This window comes from Myotis yumanensis, unplaced genomic scaffold, assembly GCF_028538775.1.
Source record: "Myotis yumanensis isolate MYYU_CA2020_CCGP unplaced genomic scaffold, mMyoYum1.0.hap1 SCAF_14, whole genome shotgun sequence".
Classification (NCBI taxonomy): Eukaryota; Metazoa; Chordata; class Mammalia; order Chiroptera; family Vespertilionidae; genus Myotis; species Myotis yumanensis.
This window is the reverse complement of record NW_027223765.1, coordinates 48,886,420-48,907,249: the sequence shown is the minus strand read 5'-3', so window position 1 is coordinate 48,907,249 and position 20,830 is coordinate 48,886,420. Positions and strand designations below refer to the sequence as shown.

General features: G+C 42.2%; 1 protein-coding gene across 13 annotated transcripts in view; it reads left to right on the top strand.

Moving 5' to 3' along the window:
* Nucleotides 1–15,280: 15,280 nt before the first annotated feature.
* Nucleotides 15,281–20,830, top strand: part of CADPS (calcium dependent secretion activator) — a 455,401-nt gene continuing 449,851 nt past the window's right edge. For 4 of the 13 annotated variants that reach the window (XM_070390918.1, XM_070390917.1, XM_070390910.1 and 1 more), the window contains exon 1: nt 15,287–16,059. In XM_070390918.1, the coding sequence (XP_070247019.1) occupies nt 15,619–16,059 (441 nt within the window). In that variant the 5' untranslated portion in view covers nt 15,287–15,618. Of the gene's footprint in view, nt 16,060–20,830 lie in introns of all 13 variants that reach the window. The other 9 variants (XM_070390916.1, XM_070390914.1, XM_070390913.1 and 6 more) reach the window with 7 other exon arrangements.

The following is a 20,830-nucleotide window of genomic DNA, read 5'->3' as shown; positions in this document are numbered from 1 at the left end:
TATGCCAGATTCTGTGCTCAGTTAAGTGATATAAGGATGCAGACATAAACTAGATGTATTGATATATTTTCTACCCTCAAGAAGGTGTTTTTTTTAAAAAACACTGCTGTATTTCTTTCACTACCCCAATCCAGTGAATCTAAATAGTATGCATAGATCAGCAGTATGAATCTAAATAGTTTGTATAGATTAGCAATATCTGCTCTGTGTGTGTGTGTGTGTGTGTGTGTGTGTGTGAGAGAGAGAGAGAGAGAGAGAGAGAGAGAGAGAGAGATCTAGCATGGCACCTGGTCCATTGTAGGAACTTGCTAAATCATAGAATTTTTATCTTGTTGAAAGAGATTATGTGATATGCTTAGCTTCCTGTGCACTGGACTCAGTGGTAGAACAAGCAGGTGGTAGCATGATAGGGTAGCATGATAGCCTTCCTGCTTCTTTTCCTTTGGCCATATTTTAGAGGCTTAATGAAATTTGGAGGTGTGAGGGACCTGAGGGTAGTAGGCGCTCCCCCAAATTCAGAAGTCCAGCAAGGGACTAACAGTCACCATTTGTTTTGTCTAATCAAGTAATATTAAGTTGTTTTTTCTTTCCCCCCAACATCCCCTGATTTTCCTCTGAAGACCAAACACTTATTTTCCTTAAGAAATCACTCGTTCCTCTTGAAGTTCATGTCCTTCCACGGGTGATTCTGTCTCTGAGGTTGGGTGTGGGATTTTGCCTCATCAGAGCACTGCAAGCCCTTAGCCATGGCGACTGAATATGAGTGACATCTGGCCCAAGTCAGACCAGTGAGGTTCAAGTCACAACTTTTGGAGGACTCTTAAGAAGAAAGAGTATTTCTTTCCAAAGGACTTAAACTGAAAGGACATTGTCCGGAGTTGCCATACAAAGAAGATCTGACCTTGAGTAAAGTCAACACAAGGCGAAGCAGAACTGAAAGGAAAGGAACGGAAGGCGTCTGATGGTTTCTCTTGAGCTCTGGACTGGTGGTGCTCAAAGCTCTATCACTGCACATTAGGTGTGTGAGCCAATACATTCCTTTCTGTGCTTAAACCACTCTGAGTTGAGTTTCTATTCCCTGTAACCACAGGCTGTTTCCTGTGCCCTTTCCTCTGTGCTGAGTGTTTGCTCCCAGGAACTCTGCAGGAGTCGAGGCCAGATGACCTGCACTCTGCTTCCCTCTGAAGCCCTAATCATAACAGAGCAAATGGCCAAACTGCTCACGTGCTGTGGCAGCAATTTTAAGGATGTCCTGTGTAGGACTGACCCTAAGAAGGGATTCTAAAAAGGCCTTGCTTATGTAATTTAAAGGCTTAAAATAGCTGCAGATTGCGTATGAGAATGCCGCTGGGGCTCCTGACTGCTTAACCTGGGATGGGGAGGTCAGAGATTCTCAGTGAATGAAAAATAGGCTGACAGCAAAAGCAGGCTAAGAACGAAATGCTCTCTGATCCTCGCTGAGCATGAGTCAGGGCTCCAAGGGGCAAATTAGTGACTTTGCAATTATCTAAGGACTTCTTAAAAATACCTTTAGCAGCACAGGAGGAGAGCTGACCCATTTCTGGGTCTGGAATCAATAGACTAATAAAAGGAATCCTTAAAAATAGCTTTCCTGTCTTAAAATATATTTCCCATCGAGCAGTAATCAGAAGAAAATTTTCATCTGGGCCCTGGCTCATTTTTCTATGGTTTGACATAAGCCTTGGTGTTGTGGGTGGTTATTTGCCTGGATACTGTGCACAGGGGCTCCATTCCTGAGTGAAGACTCCAGCCCAGGTTTCGCACTCTCTGTGGTGAGCAGCTGTTTCTCCCTCAGGTGGGGAAGGGGGCGAGGCCAGAGAGGCTCTCAGAGGTCACTTTGCCAAGAGGGATGCATCTGGTGTTCACATCCTGTTTCCATCAAACTGCAACCTGGAAGCTAAGAGTAAGAACGCAGGCTCTGAAGTGCTGAGAATGATGACTTGAAGTAGAACTAGGAAGTCCTACGGGAGGGAGGAGTGGCTGCTTAGATGATCCCGGAGCTGAGTGGACAGGAGAGGGAGGAAATCAGTCTTCGGAAAAGGGCAGATCCTTCAGGTGGTAATTTGTGGACAATGTCCTTTTCCTGGGCTTCAGTACTTCCTGATTCTGACTCCCTCAGAATGACACTGTCATGAAGACATTCTGCCCCGTCCCCTGCCCCCCGCCCCCATAGGCTCTCTTTCCTACATATGTAGATGAAATGTCTTTCTTCCTTCCAGGTTCTGTCCAGTACTTCCTGCACAAGTAATAATTTGGGATTTTGCCTCATCTCCTCCATCTATGTGTCGTCAGAATGAAAATTCCCTAAGGAGCATTTCTCTAACAGGGGCATGGACCATTTGCACCAATTCTTCCTGGGGCATCTGACAAAAATGTGTATTTCAGAAATCTACCACAGACCGAATACATCAAAAATGTGGGGAATGGAGTCCCAAAAGTTCCATCTTTCAGATTGTTTCCAGGCATCCTTTCTGCACACTAAAACTGGAGAGCCATGGCCCAATGGTAAGAGCAATGTTTTATGCAGAGTGGGGCTTCCTATCACCGTACCCCTCCGATCTTCAGGGAAGGCCCCACATGAAGTTGTGGTGCTCAAATATGGTTGAGTGGGGAAGTAAAAAAGAAAGGACAAAAGTAGTGGAAACCTGCATTTTCCTTCCCACCTCATTGCCAAAGCAGTAAGTCCTGTTTCTTCCCAGTTCAGGGGGAGAGACCTTAAAAATTCCAGAAGCCACAAGCTCCTTCCTAAATTCAACTCAGAGTCACATTCATGAATGCTGGGGTGAATGCTATTTTGTGGACCTGGAGGTTCGTCTCTCATGCCACACAAGATGGCGGTGTGCTCTGAAACTCACTTTATTGCAGACCATAACGTGGGTTTTTGTAATGGGGACAGAGGTGATTTCACAGCCATGCCTTTATTTCTTTATTTCTTTTTATCCTCATCTGAGGATATGTTTGCTGATTTTAGAAAGAGAAATGGAGAGAGACATAGATGTCAGAGAAATGTTATCGGTGGGGTGCCCCTTGTGTTCCCATCTGCTATTGGTGGAAGCGGAGTTCTTGTGATGTCACAAGGAAAGTGTTAGGTCTGATCAAATAATTGAATCAACACCCCCTCCCCTGGGAACTGACCTTTAGACCACTTCACAACCGGCATTCCTTTTTGCTTAGACCACATTCCATTTGCTAAGACTATTATCTTTCCCCTCAGGTCTTGCCCAGGATCCAGACTGGCCCAGAGAATTCCCTGCTGAAAAAGCCCACCTACTGTCCTTTAAAATCTCTGACTCCTCGTCCCTGGGTGCTGGTACCATTTGGGGGCTCAGCCCATCTAGGTTTCCAGATGACCTAACCAATGTGTACCTCCTTCGGTGACTCTAATAGAAAGGAATTCCCAGAAACTCACACAGGAGGATAAGTGACCCTTATATCCATGAAATTAAACCTCTGAGTTTCCAATGTTGCATTTTCCTCCGTCCCACCATGGGAAAAGTCCAATCTTGTCTTCAGCAGGGCAAGAAGTAAGGCCACTGCCTAGAGTCTCCATTCATATTAAAACAGTCCAGTCCAGTCTGCAGAGTCTGCATGGCCCTGGGCCATGTGGCTGCTCAAGGCCGTAGGGCTATGACTGGAGGATGGGTGAGTGTGGGTCGCAGAGCAAGAGAGAAGCAAGTAGGCAAGAGCAAAGCAAGAGAGAGATAACTGTGAGGGGATTATAACTTCCAGGATTTCCTGCACTTACAGTGCTCCACCGCCTAGCCAATTATCTTTTTTCCCAGGTTGGACGGACAGGCAAGCACCTTCCCTACATCACTCCAACTTCACTGCGCAGGCGTCCAACTTCACTGCGCAGGCGTCCATCTCCCCCTTTGTTTGATCCCTCCCCCCAGTGACTTGCAAGGAATGGACCAGTGGTTTCCCTGTAGCTTCCTGGTGAAGCAGCCAAGATGACCATGCTTGCAATGTCTGGTCTTCTCTTTGCTCCCCTCCTACTATTAATATCAATAACTAGCTGATTGTTACGATAACAAAACTACAATGAACAAGTGATCTTAGAACCTCATTTGCCCTATGGTATACTGAGGCGTCTAACAAAACAAGTTCAAATCAAGACCACAGATGCTTTGTTAGAAAAAAAGAATCAGAGAAAACTTGTAAACCCCTTAGTGTCTACACAGACTAAGCAAACACCTCATAAATGAATGCTGTGTTCATCATCATTATCTCAACAACAACACTTATCATTATGATCATTACCATTATTTCCCAAAGAGGACCAATTTTAAAGCTTACTAACCTTAGACTTCTGTAAAGCTCACAATAAAAGACAAAATTAAAAATAAAAAAGTAACATAAGACACTGGGGGGTAGGGGAAGCCGGGGTATTGTCAAGGGCGGGGGAAAAAAAGGACACATATGTAATACCCTTTGTAATGCTTTAAGCAATAAAAAATAAAAATAAAAATAAAGATAAATAAAAAAATAAAATAAAAAAGTAAAGTGGGTTGTGAGTAGATTCAACTGCTCAAGGAAATGACTACTTAGTTCAATGTTAGCTAGAGAGTCACAGAGTCGGGATTTGAACCCAGGCCCACCTGATTCCAGTATCTGAGCAGATCCTTCCATGTACCATTCTGCTTCACATAGTTCTCCCTGCCCAGAAAAAATCCCCTCTGCCCTTCTCCTTTTAGAAAGTTATCACCTTATGACCTTTCTGCCACTATCATGGAGACATAATTCAAAATAGAGATTCTCCCCAGATAACCCTCTTGGATACACTTTCCATGTTTCAGACACTTTGGACTGTATAGCCCATTGTCAACTGTGCTTTTCTAGTTCCTCATAACATTTCACATCCCAGTTCTAGGTTCCTCCTAGCTGATCCCATAACACCCAGGGCCATAGCTCTATTCGTGGACCTCACAGAGGACATTATCATTATCTTTTACTGACTATCTTTCCAACTAGACTGTGAGATCCTTGGGAGCAGGAAACTTGCTTCATTTAACCTGGTGCTCAGGATCCAATCCAGGAGCTGGTACATAATAACAGTTCAATGTGTGTTTATTAAATCAATGAAAAAAAGAATTAAACTCTAACGTCAAGTTACTTAACAAGCATTAGAAGTTACCATATACCGGCCATAAATGATAAAGTTTATCTGAGCCTGCTCACAAAATCTAACTTAAATGACTAGTGTTGCCTGTTGCAATGGTAAAAATGCATTCACGTTTCAATAGCAGAACTGAAATGCCGTGAGGGCCTGGAATGCACATTCAGGGCACACACACCAGAACTCTTGGTTCATTGGAAGATTTCACATATAATTTTTGTCATTTAGCATCCCCAGGCTTGAAAATTGGTGCCTGCTGAAAGGAATCTCCCGGATAAGAGAAAATCCCGATTCCCTGCTCTGTTCCAGCAGGGACAGAAGGATTGCAGTTTCATTTCCTGCCAATTTTTAAATTATGAATATTTTGGTATGATTATAAATAAGCAAGACAAGCTGAACAGGGAATCAAATAATCCAGGAACATGAAAACATAGATTATTTTTTTCCTTCCCCTTTCCTCTCAAGTTGATTTGTTTTGCTTTTGCAAAAGAAAATAAGGTCAGGTGGCAGGAAAATTACTTTGGGAAATTTAAATCTACAGAATCATAGCAAAAGGAAATTTGTTCTCTCTGACTCAGTCACACCATCCATGTGCACAACTCTTCTCTGGTGTCCTTAGAATTACAGACAGATTATTTAATAATTTTAAGCCCTCTTTTATGTTAAAAAAAATCACCTTGCTTGATCCCCCAAATACCTCTGCAGATGAGGTAATTCCTTAGGAACCACCTCTTTGAAATATTCATAGTAAAATGTAGACAGTTTAAAAAGAATTCCTAATTCAGAACAATTAGAGGTGACAGCAGACTTCCTTTTAAGTTTCTGGAGTGAAATAAAAAAGCTTAGCTTTTATGGCATCTTTTTGTAGTAATCTGAAGCATGGGTTTTGTTATGTTAATGAAACACGTTACTATTTGAGGACTCACTATATTTTCCTTTCATACAGAAGCACTTTCAGAATCCAGACAGATTAGGTTAGGGCAAGACTACCTTTCTTTCCCATCACCATTTTATAAGCAAATCTACCCACATCCACCATATGTTAGTTGAGTTAATGAGAGCAATAAACAAAGAAACCAAGATTAGTGATGAACACAATCAACAGAAAACTTCACTTTGCTCTGAAATCTTCCCTTGTTTTTGTTATTTGAATGTTATTGCTAAACATAAGATGGAATGCTTTCTTGTGTACTTCCCTTTATGTTCACAGACTTTCTGACTCACCGCTATTCATGATCAAACACAAATTTCACAAAAGGTTTAATTGCATCTAGACTTTAATAAATATTCTATTTGGGATCTGCAAGTAAAACTATAGGAAGGTGGGGGGGATCTTTTGTTATGCAAATGAAAGCCAGTGGAAGCTCTTTCTGAAAGCTATTTAGCTGAGCCCTCAGAGAGCTATGTTTGAAAGGCCTTTTTTTCCTTTTTTCTCCTAGGAATGTCAACCTCATTACAAGCCTAGTTATAACATCTTTATTTCATGGACATTTGGCAAATCAGTTCTTTTTGAGATGACTTTTGATAAAATATGCAATGATAACTTCATGTATTTTTATAAGCTATCTCAAATGCAGTTCTTTATTCAGGGATGGAAGGTCAAGTTCTTGATAACACAGGATTTTTGCAGAAGTTTCTCCAAGAGGACTTATCTCTCTGCAGAAGGCAATGTACATATATCTCTTCTTTTAGTGTTCCCATTCAGCAGGACACAAATTCATAGCCTCTATTTCCTGAACTTGTGCCAGACTTTGTGCTAAGCATTTTAGATGGAGCATGAACTTGATTCACCTTTATAAAAACTATGCATTGTTGGTATGTTCATTGCCAATTTCGAGGTTGAACTGAGAATCAAAGAATGAACTATCTTTTTTTCCAACTCACACAACTGGTAGAATCAATATTTGAACCTTTGTCTGACTCCAAAGGCACAACTCATAGCCTTTATGAAAATTAACTGATTTGATTTTCAGCTTGAGTATTTCTTTCTTGAAACAACTAAATGAATAAAACAATAGGTACATAGACACATTTTATCCAGTGAGTCATGTCTATAAGAATAAGAAAATAAGCAAACAATAGCAATAACAAGGGTAATTGAGAGGACAAATAATGATTATTTGACCTTGGGACTTAATAATTATGGAATATAAGGTTGATATGGGGATGTCAGAAATTTGCCGATATCACCTAGAGGCCAAATAACCTGGGAAGACTTAGGGGGGAGAAACTCACAACAACAGGCTACAATTTCTCTTATTTTTAAAAGAGTTACTCCTATGAAAATTAATTTTAAAGTTACATATTTTGTACCATGAATTTGGGCACAATTTTAATATTATCACTTTGTATTACCCAATTGAAAATGTCAACAAGGAATTGAAGACTCAGTTGCCCTCAATAACCCTGAGGTCATTGAGCCCCACGATGAAGTTACTCCATGAGTAGTCATTACTACCACCTATGAAGTCTCCAGAGACTATGTATATGTTTGGGTGGAAAAAAATGATGACTGGGTTTTCCTGGATTACTCAACTGACTGCCTGAAGGCATCATCACACATGTAAGGTTTTCCCTTTTCCACAGATATTCTGGAGTAATCAAATGGGTAATGGCCACTGCATGGAAAATGTGCTGTTTTAAGGGCTAACAGTGCAAATGACTTGATGACTCATAGGCGGCTCATTTTGTTGTGCAGTATAAATAATAATGCAAGGAGAGTTGAGGCCTTATCATTTGGGTCTAGCTTTTTGCAGTCTCTCTTCTGTGAGTTGACTTCCAGTGCATCATTTAATGCATTTTCTGTGATGAGCTGATTAAAATGTAGATGGACTTTCTCCAATCCAAGGAAAGTCTGTATACTGGTCTTTTTAGGGCATAAAATAACATATTTTCCTCTGCAAGGAAAGTATTTCTATGGCAGTTGATGTGCCTGCTCAGATGTGCTCCATGGGTTCCCCTTAGAGTCCTCGCCAACTCTTCCAGCTTTCCTACTTTGCCCCTTTCCTTCATTTAACTCTCCTCTTTATGCTGATGTACCTTCTCAAAATATAAAAGTGGACCAAGATATCAGAGTGGGTGAAGAAGGGGTGGGTATTACATCTGAACTGAAAGAACACAAGGTCCACTACTTCCAAGACCTGTGCTGTGCCTCTGATGTTGACTGTCTTGGCTACTGCAGGTGTCTAGTCTTAAGTTGTCTTTCTTTTAAGGAGCAAGAGGTTTGTCACTGGCTTCAGTTAACTGTGTCCTCTTCCCCCCAAAATAGGCCCTCGACTTGTTATTCACAATAAAAGTTTCATAGTAGTTAACTGCATCTCCACTAGCATACCAGAAGCTTACTATGGGCTAGAGTTTATTCTAAGCACATACATGCATTATCTCCTCCAAAGATATTGCTAAAGTAGTGCCAAAAATTCCAAGTAAGTACAACTGGTAAAGAGAGATCCGCTCTTGAGAAACAAGTACAGGGCCCATCTGGATTCTTGGTTGCAGGACAATTAGGGGTCTGACAGCCTGGCCCTCCTGGTGAAAGGTGGTAGCTTGAGTTATGATCTTGTATGGCAGCAATTTTCAACCTTTTTAATTTCATTGCACACATACATTTTAGTTAATAAAACTCTGCAGCACATCAACATTTGTTATATTTTTTGCCGATCTAACAACAACAACAACAACAAAAAGTTATAATTTTGATTCATTCACACCAGATGGCTATTGTTGTATTGGTTGTTGTCATTTTCTTATTTGACTAAGGGAAAAGAGGTCATTGCCCCTGACTAAATAGTTAGGTATTGCGTGTTTTAAAAATTCTCATGGCACACCGGTTGAAAATCGCTGCTGTGGAGAAAGGCAAGCTTCTAGCTCTCTCTGCCAACCTACTTTGCTACTCTCTTCTCTCTCCTCCCCTAGAAGAGCGCATAGTAATCAGATTAACCAGGTGATGTTTGCCAGTTGGGGCATGTTTATGAGCGGTCAGGTCACCTTTCAATAAAGTACTCTGGCACCAGGTATATATTTTCAGCTTTCTTTTTCCATGTGGCTGAGCTGAGTGAATTCAGGGCTGGCAATCCTGGGCAGGCCCTTCTATCTCTCTCTTTTTTTCAGACATGCCTAAATGTACTAACTGTTATTTCCGTTTCCTGTACCTTAGCACTGAGAAGAAAGTGATACAATATCAAGAAATGAATTCTGGATAGGAAAGGCTGAGATGTTTTTTAGATACAAAGCCTAAAATATATGTGTAAGTCTATTAAGCTCTGGCCCTGTTGTCCTCAGAATGGCATTGTGATTTTAATCTGCAACTGATCCTTGTATATCTCCCAGGAGCCACATGGATGAAAGAATGAAAAGACAGGAGTTACACTGGTTGAAATAAACCAAAACCCCATCATAATACAATCCAAGGTTTTCATAGAAGTCCCTTGCTCCTCACCATAAATTGTTAGGTAGGACTTAAAATGAAAAATAACAGCATGTCAGTATCTTCCTAAATATGCTTTTGAATCAGCTTGGGCTGAAATTTCTTATTGATGATAGAAGAGTAATGGCATTCTTACAAGCACTGGGCTGGAATAGTGGACTCCACTAAGAAGACTCAGTGTCACCCTAAGAAGAAGAGGAAGATGAAGAGGTACACTTAGGAGCAGAGCCCAGGCCATAAACTGTGAAATTCCCTTTTGCTAGTTTGGTTTGGCATTTAGGTGACAATACCTTGCTTAGATCATTTTCTCCAATATGTTCACACCTATTGGCCCCTGACTCAGATGGTAGTCTTTTCTGAACCCATCCTTACTTTTCACTTACTTTTCCTTCATCCATCAAGCTCCTCTTGACTTCTTACTCCCCCTCACTTTCTTCCTCCAAAAGATTAAGACTCATATTTTTTGAATAGCCTAAATTGAAAGAACTCTCCATTTTCAGTTCTATAAAACTGAAACTTATTCATATGAAATGCTGATTTCATCATCCCCAGAAATCCTCCCAATCTAAAGCCACCATAGTTTGTGAAAATAAATACAACTGAGACAATCAACCCAGAAAACTATTTTGAGAAGGTGGAGATGTAATGGCAACATTTACTCAGGTAAGCCAAACTGAAGAATTGGGGTAAGCAAAGCATTTACCTAATATATTATCATGTGGGAATAGCTATTTGGGTATGCATTTCAATGTATACCACATCTAGCTACTCACTTCTATTCAAATAAATTGTGTAGGCAAGAAATTTTGTTACCCTTGTGAATAGTTGATTTTCAGAATTCAAGTTAAATATTTATTGTAAAATACATTGTTCTATTTTTCTTTTTTATCTTTTTAAAGTGATTTTTGAGAGAGAGCGCATGCATGAGAAACATCAATTTGCTGTTTCACTCATTTATGCATTCATCGGTTGATTCTTGTATGTGCCTTGACCCGAGATCGAACGCCACAATCTTGGCGTATAGGGATGATGTTCTAACCAACTGAGCTATTCTGCCAAGGCTCTTTTATATCTTCTTAACTAGGAAAACCTGAATAAGGTGGTTTTCCAAGACCAATTTCTGTAATTATCATTATTTATCATTCCAAAGCATGTCTTATTGCCTACAGTGAAAGATATTTTTGTGTGACTTGATTTTATTATTTTTAGTTTTATGATTATCCTTTAATTCCATCCTAACCCAATTCCTTTCACATCAGCAAGAATCACCAGATGATAGAGTAATGATGAAGAGATTTCAAAAACAAATAAACCACTTTCTAAGTCCCTGAAAATACTATCTAAAACAAGACAAGATCAATTAAATAAATTAGCAAGTGAACATTGTTTTACTCAAGAATCTATTTCTAGATTATTTGATTTTTTAAAAATTTAAAGTTTTTATTTTTTATCTTCACCCAAATATATTTTATTGATATTTAGAGAGAGCAAGCAAGAGAGAGAGAAATATTGATGTGAAAGAGAAACATCAATTAGTGGTTAGTTGATTCCCTGACAGGGAATCACACCAGCAACCTTTTTTCTTTGATGGATGGGATGATGCTCCAACCAACTGAGCCACCCAGCCAGGACTTGATTTTTTTTTAAAATATATTTTATTGATTTTTTACAGAGAGGAAGGGAGAGAGATAGAGAGTCAGAAACATCAATGAGAGAGAAACATCAATCAGCTGCCTCCTGCACATCTCCCACTGGGGATGTGCCCGCAACCCAGGTACATGCCCTTGACCGGAATCGAACCTGGGACCTTTCAGTCTGCAGGCCGACGCTCTATCCACTGAGCCAAACCGGTTTCGGCGAGGACTTGATTTTTTGAATATTGTTTTTCCATTCAATTATTTATGTCCAATTTTGGTCATCTCACTTATTACAAGTTCCTCTTCTACTAGTTGAAAAAAATATTTAAGCCTAAAATCTGTTGAAACATATTTTCAATATAACATCTAATTTAATTTTCATGTCATTCCACAGTAAATACTATTATCCCTTATTTTACACGAGGAATTTATATCTAAGTCATTAAATAATTTTCTCAGAATAACTCTGCTATTGGGATTGAGAGACCAAGAATTTAACCAACATGGGCAGACCATAACGTTCAAATGACCATTTTGGTGCTTGTGAGTTATTCTTTAAATTATAAATAAAATATTGATTGGATGAGATTATTACCCTCTAGATAACATGAACTTTATTGTGAGACTAAAAAAATTTCACTTGGCCAAACTCTCTTAGTAACAAACACACAAAAACATTAAAATAGGCATTAAACTCAGTTTTATTTCACTGAACCATGTTATATGAGTAACGTAAAGATGTGATTGTTTTTCACCAAAGTGTCTATCAATTGCCAAAGAGTTAGACATCCCCTCATACTTGTGGTCTTTTACATAATCACATCAAACACTTCAGAGGAGAATGGTGATAATCTAGGTCTAGATTAGAAAACCTTGGTTTAGTGTCTTATACTTATTTCCATTTCCTCTAGACTTTATTCCTAGTTGGTGGGATTAAAAAAGCAATGCTATAACTACTACTTTCATGATATGGTCTCCAGATGGCTGACTAAAATTTATTCCATCACCTTGAGGTTATTCAAGTTATTCCAAGCAGAACTGGAGGAGGTGGGGTCAAACATGCAGACATAAAAGAGCTTATTTGAGGATATAAATACTTGTGCATATTGGAATCTTTGGTAGAATTGTATTTTTCTAAAAGAAGAATATGGATGTTAACAAAAGGTAGATGTTAAGAGACTTTGAATGTGTTCTGGGGTTATTTTCTTTTCTGTTTATCAGAATTTGAATCTAGGAAAGCCGTATTTCCTGGTTAGATGCCTGAGTCCTGCTTGATATATATGATCTTCAGCGGTAGAAAAGAGTTATGATAGCTCCAAGAACATTAACTTGTAAAAGTATCTTTGAAAGGATATACATTTTAATAGACATCAAATAGACATTAAAAATTATAAAAGTATTTATATTAAAATATGTTAATGTCTATTTGAATACTTAATGTCTATTTGAATATATTAAATATAACATAAACTAGACAAATATAACGTTATATTAAAGAGCATATCTGTCTAGTTTATGTTATATTTAATAACCAAAGCAGAGATTTAAGAAGAGCATTATATTTGTCTAAGGGAGCATTAAGAAGAGCGTTATATTTGTCTAGTTTATGTTATATTTAATAACCAAAGCAGATATTTATATGATTAACAAAGGTAGATACAGAGCTTATATTTTAATTAGTTTAATAGGCAAAAACCCCCCACAAATCTAAAGGAATTTGTAAAAATATAAAACTCGCCCTGTTGGCAGATGTGGCTCAGTGGTGGAGAATCGGCCTATGAACCAGGAGGTCACAGTTCCATTCCCAGTCAGGGCACATGCCTGGGTTTCAGGCTGGATCCCCAGTGTGGGGCATGCAGGAGGCAGCTTATCAATGATTCTCTCTCATCATTGATTTTCTCTCTCTCCCTCTCCCTTCCTCTCTGAAATATATCCTTATTATAGCATTTAAGAAGTTCCAAATGGTTCTGAAGACCGAAGTCATGGTCACTCTCTATCTGTGTCTAAAAAAGATATATTTGATAAATGGCCTTTTTCTGACCTTCAAGAGCACCCCTTCCACAAATCATCACATGCTCCCTATCTAACTAAATTCATTTGTGTCTTAAACACAATCCCTCCTTTTGGCCAAATGGGTTATTATTTCAGTTCTTTTTTTTTCTTCTTCGTTTCCCCCTTACCTGCCCATACCCCATCTCCATAACACTTTGTACCTCATTTGGTCCCTTGTTCTATCACTATGGCTTTGCAAATCACTTTTCCCATTTGTAATATCTTCCCTTTGCACCATCCATGCATATGGTTCCTTCCTTTAAAATGTAGCTCTCTTCTTTGAGAAATATGTGATTCTGTTTCATTCTCAGTTATTTCATCCATGCAAGCTTTTAGCAGTGTACTAACTTGGATTTGTTGGTATGTTGCCTTGAAGTATGTGCTGTCAGCTTTTTTCACCTGTTTATGTTGTATCTCCTAAAGGAGATTATAGACTCTAAGACAATGTCTTCTAAAAATTGCATCCACCCTAAGTGCCTAGAACAATGTTCACCCCATAAGAAGTGCTGAAAAAAAGTTATTGCTCAATTGTTTGGCTTGCTACATTTTCTGTTCCAGGGAAACCAGTACAACATACTTTGAACATCTTTTATGTCTTTAAAATTATTATAACGTGAAGACTGCCAAATTGTAACCATTTCCACATCACTGGTTTATTTTAAATTGGTAGAGAATGAATGATGACCACAAAAATTTTGCCCTTGAAGAGAGTATGGTGGTAACGTCAAATATATTACTTAACTTAAAAAACCAAACAGGGGTGGTTAGGGTTAAGTCGAAACTTAGGTTTATTTTTAGTTCTCAAAGAGACTAGTTAGGGAGCTTCACTTGAATATCAAAGCCTCTAGCAAACTCGTGAAGCATTTGAAGGTACATAAAGACAGATGTGATGTAAACTTTAAATTCCCACTACACATTTACAACAACTCCCATCAGTCCCTCGAATAATTAGATCATTAGAAAATACATAAATATAGCCCATGGGGTGGAAGGAGTGGGGTGGAGAGAAGTCTCTAGATAGCTTAAGATCCAAGGGTGGGGAGTGTTGGTTTGTTTTCAATCCATCTGCGGGTCGCTGATTAGATTCAGCACGCTGGCCAGCTCCGCTCTCGGCGGATTTATTGGCCTAAGAGAGGAAGGAGCACAGGGAGGAAGGCACCATCTGCTGCTTTTGAATTAATAGATAACTGGGAGCCAGGGATGAAGACAGTGCGACAGAGTCATCGTATTAAATGTTGATGCCAACGAGTTTTCTTTCTTTTTTTTCGGGGGGGGGGGGGACTTTGTCTAATCTCGGGGTCCCCAGGCCTCTACACGGATCCTCCAGCGAGCTAGAATGGAGAAAGGGCTGAGCAACCAGAAACCCTTCTGTTTCTCTGCTTGGCTCATCACGGCAAGAAAGTGTTCCCAGTTCTTGGAAATGAAGGATGTTCATCATAGCTTTTTTCGGGTTAGGCAAGACGGGGATTCTACTTAAATGAGTTGAGCTGCAAGGCCGATACACAAATCCGCTCTCCTCTGATCACTGTTATTTTAACGAGAGTGGGCGTATGCAAAGCAAATTGCTGGAGTCCGAGTTTACACAGGTGGGACCCATACGCTGCCCACGCCCCAGGTGCGAAGAAGACGGGAAAAGAGGTAGACTTTTTACCATACGGCATCTCGCTGGCTTTCGCTTAGTGAAGCTCTGGATTTAGCCTCCTCGCCAACAAGTCATCACTGGGTAGCGCATTTCTTCCTCCCCCAAGAAACTTTTGTCCGCGGGAGGGGGAGAGAGGTCGAGGCAGTGAGAGCTGAGGATCAAGGAGGAAACTGTCCACAAAAGGAAGGGGGAGAAGAGGGTAGGAGAGCGTTAGAGTCAGTACTGAAGCTCTGAGACTCTGGGGTCGCTCGCGCTCTCCGCCTCCAGCCCTCTGCAGCCACCCTTTACGCCACGGACACTGGAGAGTTAAGCCAATAAACACGTAAGCGCCGCTCCCTCCCCAATCGGCAAGTTGCCTCTTCGGCTCTTGGCTGCATCGACAGCTTGCAACACTCGGCATCTTTTCTGCAGGCGCCTCCTTCAGCGGCTGCAGATGGCATCCGGCTGCGGGCTCCGGGCTGGCCATTGACTGTCCCCTTTGCCCACCGCGGACCCACGGACGCAACTCTCTCTTCCCTTCCTCCCCTCGCGCTCCTGGGTTTGAGCGCAGCTCCGGATCGCCGGGCGAAGGAAGCAGTCGCGGCGGCCGAGGCTGAGCTGTAGGGCGCTCGCTCCCTGATTTGGGGAGAAGCGCCCATCCGGGAGAGCCGACCCCCAGCTGCTCCAGCGCCCCCCATCCTTTGCATCCCAAGTCGGGGCTCCAGGGACCCCCTCTCCAGGCGGCACCATGCTGGACCCTTCGTCCAGCGAAGAGGAATCGGATGAGATCGTGGAGGAAGAGAGCGGCAAGGAGGTGCTGGGCTCGGCCGCGTCCGGCGCGCGCCTGTCTCCCAGCCGCACCAGCGAGGGCTCGGGCGGCAGCGCCGGGCTGGGGGGCGGCGGCGGTGCGGGCGCCGGGGCCGGGATGGGCGCCGGCGGCGGGGGCAGCGGCGCGAGCAGCGGCGGCGGGGCCGGGGGGCTGCAGCCCAGCAGCCGCGCCGGCGGCGGCCGGCCCTCCAGCCCCAGCCCGTCGGTGGTGAGCGAGAAGGAGAAGGAGGAGTTGGAGCGGCTGCAGAAGGAGGAAGAAGAGAGGAAGAAGCGGCTGCAGCTCTACGTGTTCGTGATGCGCTGCATCGCCTACCCCTTCAACGCCAAGCAGCCCACCGACATGGCTCGCCGGCAGCAGAAGGTAGGTGCGCCCGGGAGGCCCAGCAGCAGCGCCGGGAAGTGGCCGGGCGGGCGGGGCGAACAATGGGAGCTGGCGGCGCCGCGGGCGAGGAGGAGCAGGGGGTGGAGACCGCGCCCTGGGGAAGGGGCTGCGAGGCCCTCTTTCCCCGGCTGGGACCCCGGAGGGGCCTGGAGTGCAGCTCCGCGCTCCGGGCCTCCCCGGGAGCGCGGGATGCGAGCCTGGCAGGTCCTGCTCCGTGGCCCGGGAGGCGCTGGGAGTGACTTGCAGCCTGCGGCGCCCACAGAGGCCTGGCTCGCTCGCGGGCTCCCGGCTCTCCCCGGCGGCGGGCGGCGGCTCTCCGCTCCAGGCCCGCCCTCCTGAGCGTGCGCTCGCCCGGCGGGGGCGCCCGGCAGGTGGGGGCGCCCGAGTGGAGCCAGCCGAGCGCCTCTGTGCAGCGCTTGGCTCTCGGAAGCAGAGAGCCACCGCCGGGCCCGGCGGGAGGAAGCCAGCTCGGAAGGCGAAGCTTCTAGTCTCACCGGGAAGGGCACCCTCCTCCCTTCCCCGGGTCAGCAGATCGCGACTGGGGTCGCCTAAGGGCCATGGGGGTGCCCTCCGATCCCCCGTCTTTTTCCTCACTAACCCCAAAGCAGGGCACCCCCTGTGGTCCTTCTGCCCGGGTCAGGCCTTCTACCTTCTTCCCTATGACCCTCTTTTCATCCCAAGGTGACTTCGCCGCGACCTTCTGGCTTTCCGAGGCCCTCGATGCCTCAGCAAAAAGCCTCGCAATTATGAGCTTGAGAAGCTTTCTGTGTCTGGGGCAAGGCTGCGGCGGCTGCGGGCCGCCTTTCATGTGAAAATAGCGCCTATTTCTATCTGCTGTTCTCCAGCCAGAGAAAGGAGGGGGGTGGTGCCTGCAGGAGGAGGGGCAAGAAGGGAGGGAAGGGGTCAGCACTCAGGTGGAGCGAGTCAGGGAAGAAAGTCAGGGATGTGTTTTGTCTCCTCCCTCCGTGAATGTGCAGCACGTGAGCTATCAGAGCAGCCAGTGAGGGCCCCGAGGGGCGGTGTGCGAAGCCAGCTCCAGCCCCATCGAGGTTGTGAGACCAGTTTCTTAAAATAGTGAATTTCTGGTTGCTGCCAGTTAACGCTGAATTTTATGTTGCTGTAGTAGAGTCTGAGGTTTTCCTATATTTATCCACCCTTATCTTGAGTGAGCCCAGGTTTCTGTTTGCTTTGCTTACATATGTACACACACCCGCCAGCACTGATGATTTATTTCAGCTAGCTCAAGCTTACGTACCAATTTTATTAAAAATAAAACTCATTTCCTTGTTGAGAAATAGCAGGTGGACTACACACTCCATTCTCCGCCCCCATCACTAGCTCCTCGCTTTTTCCACCTGTATTTTGGACTACAGTAGAGCAAAAGTATCCTCAGAATAGTCAAAGTTTCTTGGATGTTCTTTTAACATTGGATGATGGGTCCACACATGGGGCCTGATATTTCAGGTTTCAGTTTGGAATTATTATGGTAACTGTCTTTATAGCAAGGGAAACTCCGTCTTTAAAATCTATCCTATTAATAAATCACCAACAACTAAAGATGTCCTGGTTATTTGGCAATGAAAACTGTTGTGATTTACAGAAAAAATAAGAAACAAACTTCCTGTTATCAACCAAAAGGCTCTTGGGCTGTCCTTTAGATAGATGCTGACATCCAGCACTGGAACGAGAGAAATCTGTTCTCCCAGAGACCCAGTTCTAAACAGCAGCCAGCCACCTGGGAGAGATTATCAGGAGGCTCGAGTCTTCTCATCTGATTGTACCTTTTATCTGAATCCATTCAAAGCTGTGCTTTTGAGGAGCAAGTGAGTTTTGTTTTTACACATGACCTTAACATCAGAGAGACCACAAAACGGATTGATAACACTGGTATTTGTCAAACTATTTCTAGATATTGCAACAAATTAGTGCTAATACACATCCTACAAAGCTGCCTCAGGACTGTTGGCTGACTTAGGAAGCTGGGTATCTATCTTCTTATTACAAGAAAAGCCGAACTTTTCCATTGCTAGAGTCTTTCTGGAATAGGATGTTTTGCCATTTTTTTTCTCCCAGTAGAAAGCTGGGAACTTTGAATGAAATAATAATAATAAAAAAAGGACCCCAGCCAGTGGTGCTCAGTGGTTGAACGTTGACCCATGAACCAGGAGGTCCCCAGTTTGACTCTTGGTCAGGGCACATGTCCATGTTGCAGGCTTGATTCTCCAGTAGAGGACTTAGGGGAGGGAGTTGATTGATATTTCTTTCTCAACCATGTTTCCATCTCTCTATCCTGCTCCCTTTCTCTCTAAAATCAATTAAAAAATATTAAAAAAATTTTAAAATGACCCATCATTGAAAGTAACTAAAAAATTTGCATAATTACTGTGGTAAAATTCCAAGCCAACAGATAAGATTGATGAACTGAAATTAGTCTTGGAGAAATATAAACAAGTTGTAAACTAATTATGAGTTTGTAGTAGACTGGACATGGATGAACTAGAAATAGCTATGAAGAATGATGTAGAGAAAGAGAATAGAGTGACATGGAGGGAGAGAAAGAAAACTGCCTATGAAAAAGAGTTGCTAAATTGGGAAAAAGAAGAGATCATATCAAACCATCATACTATGTGCCTTCAACTTAGACAGTGTTATATGTCAATTATCTCAATAAAGCTGGGGATAAAAATAAGATCGTATTATACTGCATATGATGCACATTGCAAAACCAAAGAGTCTACATTTATAATACTGGCAACCACCTTCCAAGCACCTACTATGTGCAGGGCACTTCACTTAGATTATATTTAAAAATAGACTGCATTTTTTAAAGAAGTTTTAGATTTAATAAAAAATTGAGAAAATTGTACAGAAAGTTCCGATATACCCCTCACCTAGTTTCTCCCCATTTTTGACATCTTTCTGTAATATGGTTCATCTGTTACAATACAGAACCCATATTGATACTTACTATTAACTAAAATATATAGTTTAGTCAGATCTTCTTAGTTTTTACCTAAATTTCCTTTTCTGTTCTTAAGTCATTTTAAATTCTCCTAATAACCCTAACAACATAAGGGTAACCATCCTCATTCTTAGAAGGGAAAACAGACTCAGAGAGGTTTTGTAATTTTCCTAAAGCACTGTGCAAATAGGTGAAAGAGTGGGGACTGAAGCACGGGGCATTCTGATTCCAAATCCTATCTTTTAAATAAGCAACACCAGCCAGAGATATTCTAACGTGAAAAACAGAACCCTAGCATCCTGAGAACGTAAGTGTACTTCTTACCCAGGGTTATTTCTGTTTGAGTTGAGAGAGGCCTACATCCCTTAGGGCATCTATCAAGTCCAGTGATCCTCTCTGATCCACAGCACAAGTTCCAAGGCTTCCAGGGGATGCCTGAAACCATTTATGGTACCAAACCCTATATGTAATTTGTTTTTTCCTATACATACATTCCTATGGTAAAATTTAATTTATAAATTAGGTACAGTAAAGATTAACAGCAATAAATAAAAATGAAGTAGAGCAATTTTAAGTTATGCAAATGGCTTTGGGGTCATTATTAAGTAAAAGTATTACTTGAACATAAGCTCTGTGATACCATGACTGTCAGTCTGATAACCTAGGCACTACTAAATGACTAATGGAGAGGTGGCATATACAGCCTGAACACGCCGGACAAGGGGCGATTTACAAGGGATGGAAGGGGGTGGCATGAAATCAACATGCTACTCAGAAAGGCACACAATTTAAAACATGAATTATTTATTTCTGAAATTTTCCATTTAATATTTTTGGACCATGGTTGACCACAGGTAGCTAAACCGCAGACAAGGGGGGAGTACATGGGCAATATATACATTTAGGTACTAGCCTCATAAAGAATATGAGAAATGTGAGCTGATAAATCTGAATGCCAGATTGTTCACAGTCTTTCTATGTGGTTCCAGCTGAAAAAAAAAAAAAAGTATTTTAGCTCAGAAGACCAACAGGGAAGGAGCAGAGGCCGAAGGTGCCATTGCTGGATAATTCTGATAGTTAATTACTTTGGTTTTACTTTTACTGGAAAAAAGAGTTTCAGGGCATTCCAACAATTGTCCCAGTTAAAAGATGAGGCTTTCTTTAAGTGGACTATGTGAAAACATAGTGTATTATTTATAGGTGTATTTTTCTGGTACTGCTGTGAATCTAAATATAACGTGGTGGTAGTGATAATTTATGACCAAAATCAAAACCTGACCATCATACTGGCACAGTGTACCATGTTTCAGGAGCTCATAAATGATTATCTGAAAGACAGTTCTGTGCTTAGCTTTCTTCTTTTGTCAAAATGCAGAGTGAATACCTAGAAGTTGGCATGGCAAAGTGACACCATATGTTTGTAAATTCTGTAGTGGCGGTGATGGGCGGCTGCCTCCTGTGAAGTAGCTACTATCAATATTACCAAGGGAATGTAAAAGAAGGCACTGTAAGCAGTTGTGTTCTGTTTAGATGGACATAACGCACTTTTTAAAAAGTGGATAGGAATTACTTATAATGCCTGGATTACAAATGTCCAAAATGAATATTGTGTGCATGTGTAGGTTTGTGTACATGTGTGTCTGTGTGTGTATGTATGTATGTGCTGAGAAAAAGAGGCAACCCTAAAATTGTGCCTGTTCTATATGAACTCCCATATCGCTTAGGAGGACTTTCAACCAGGTGAATAGTAAGTTCAAGCTACTCACTTCCATGTAATTCAGCTTATAT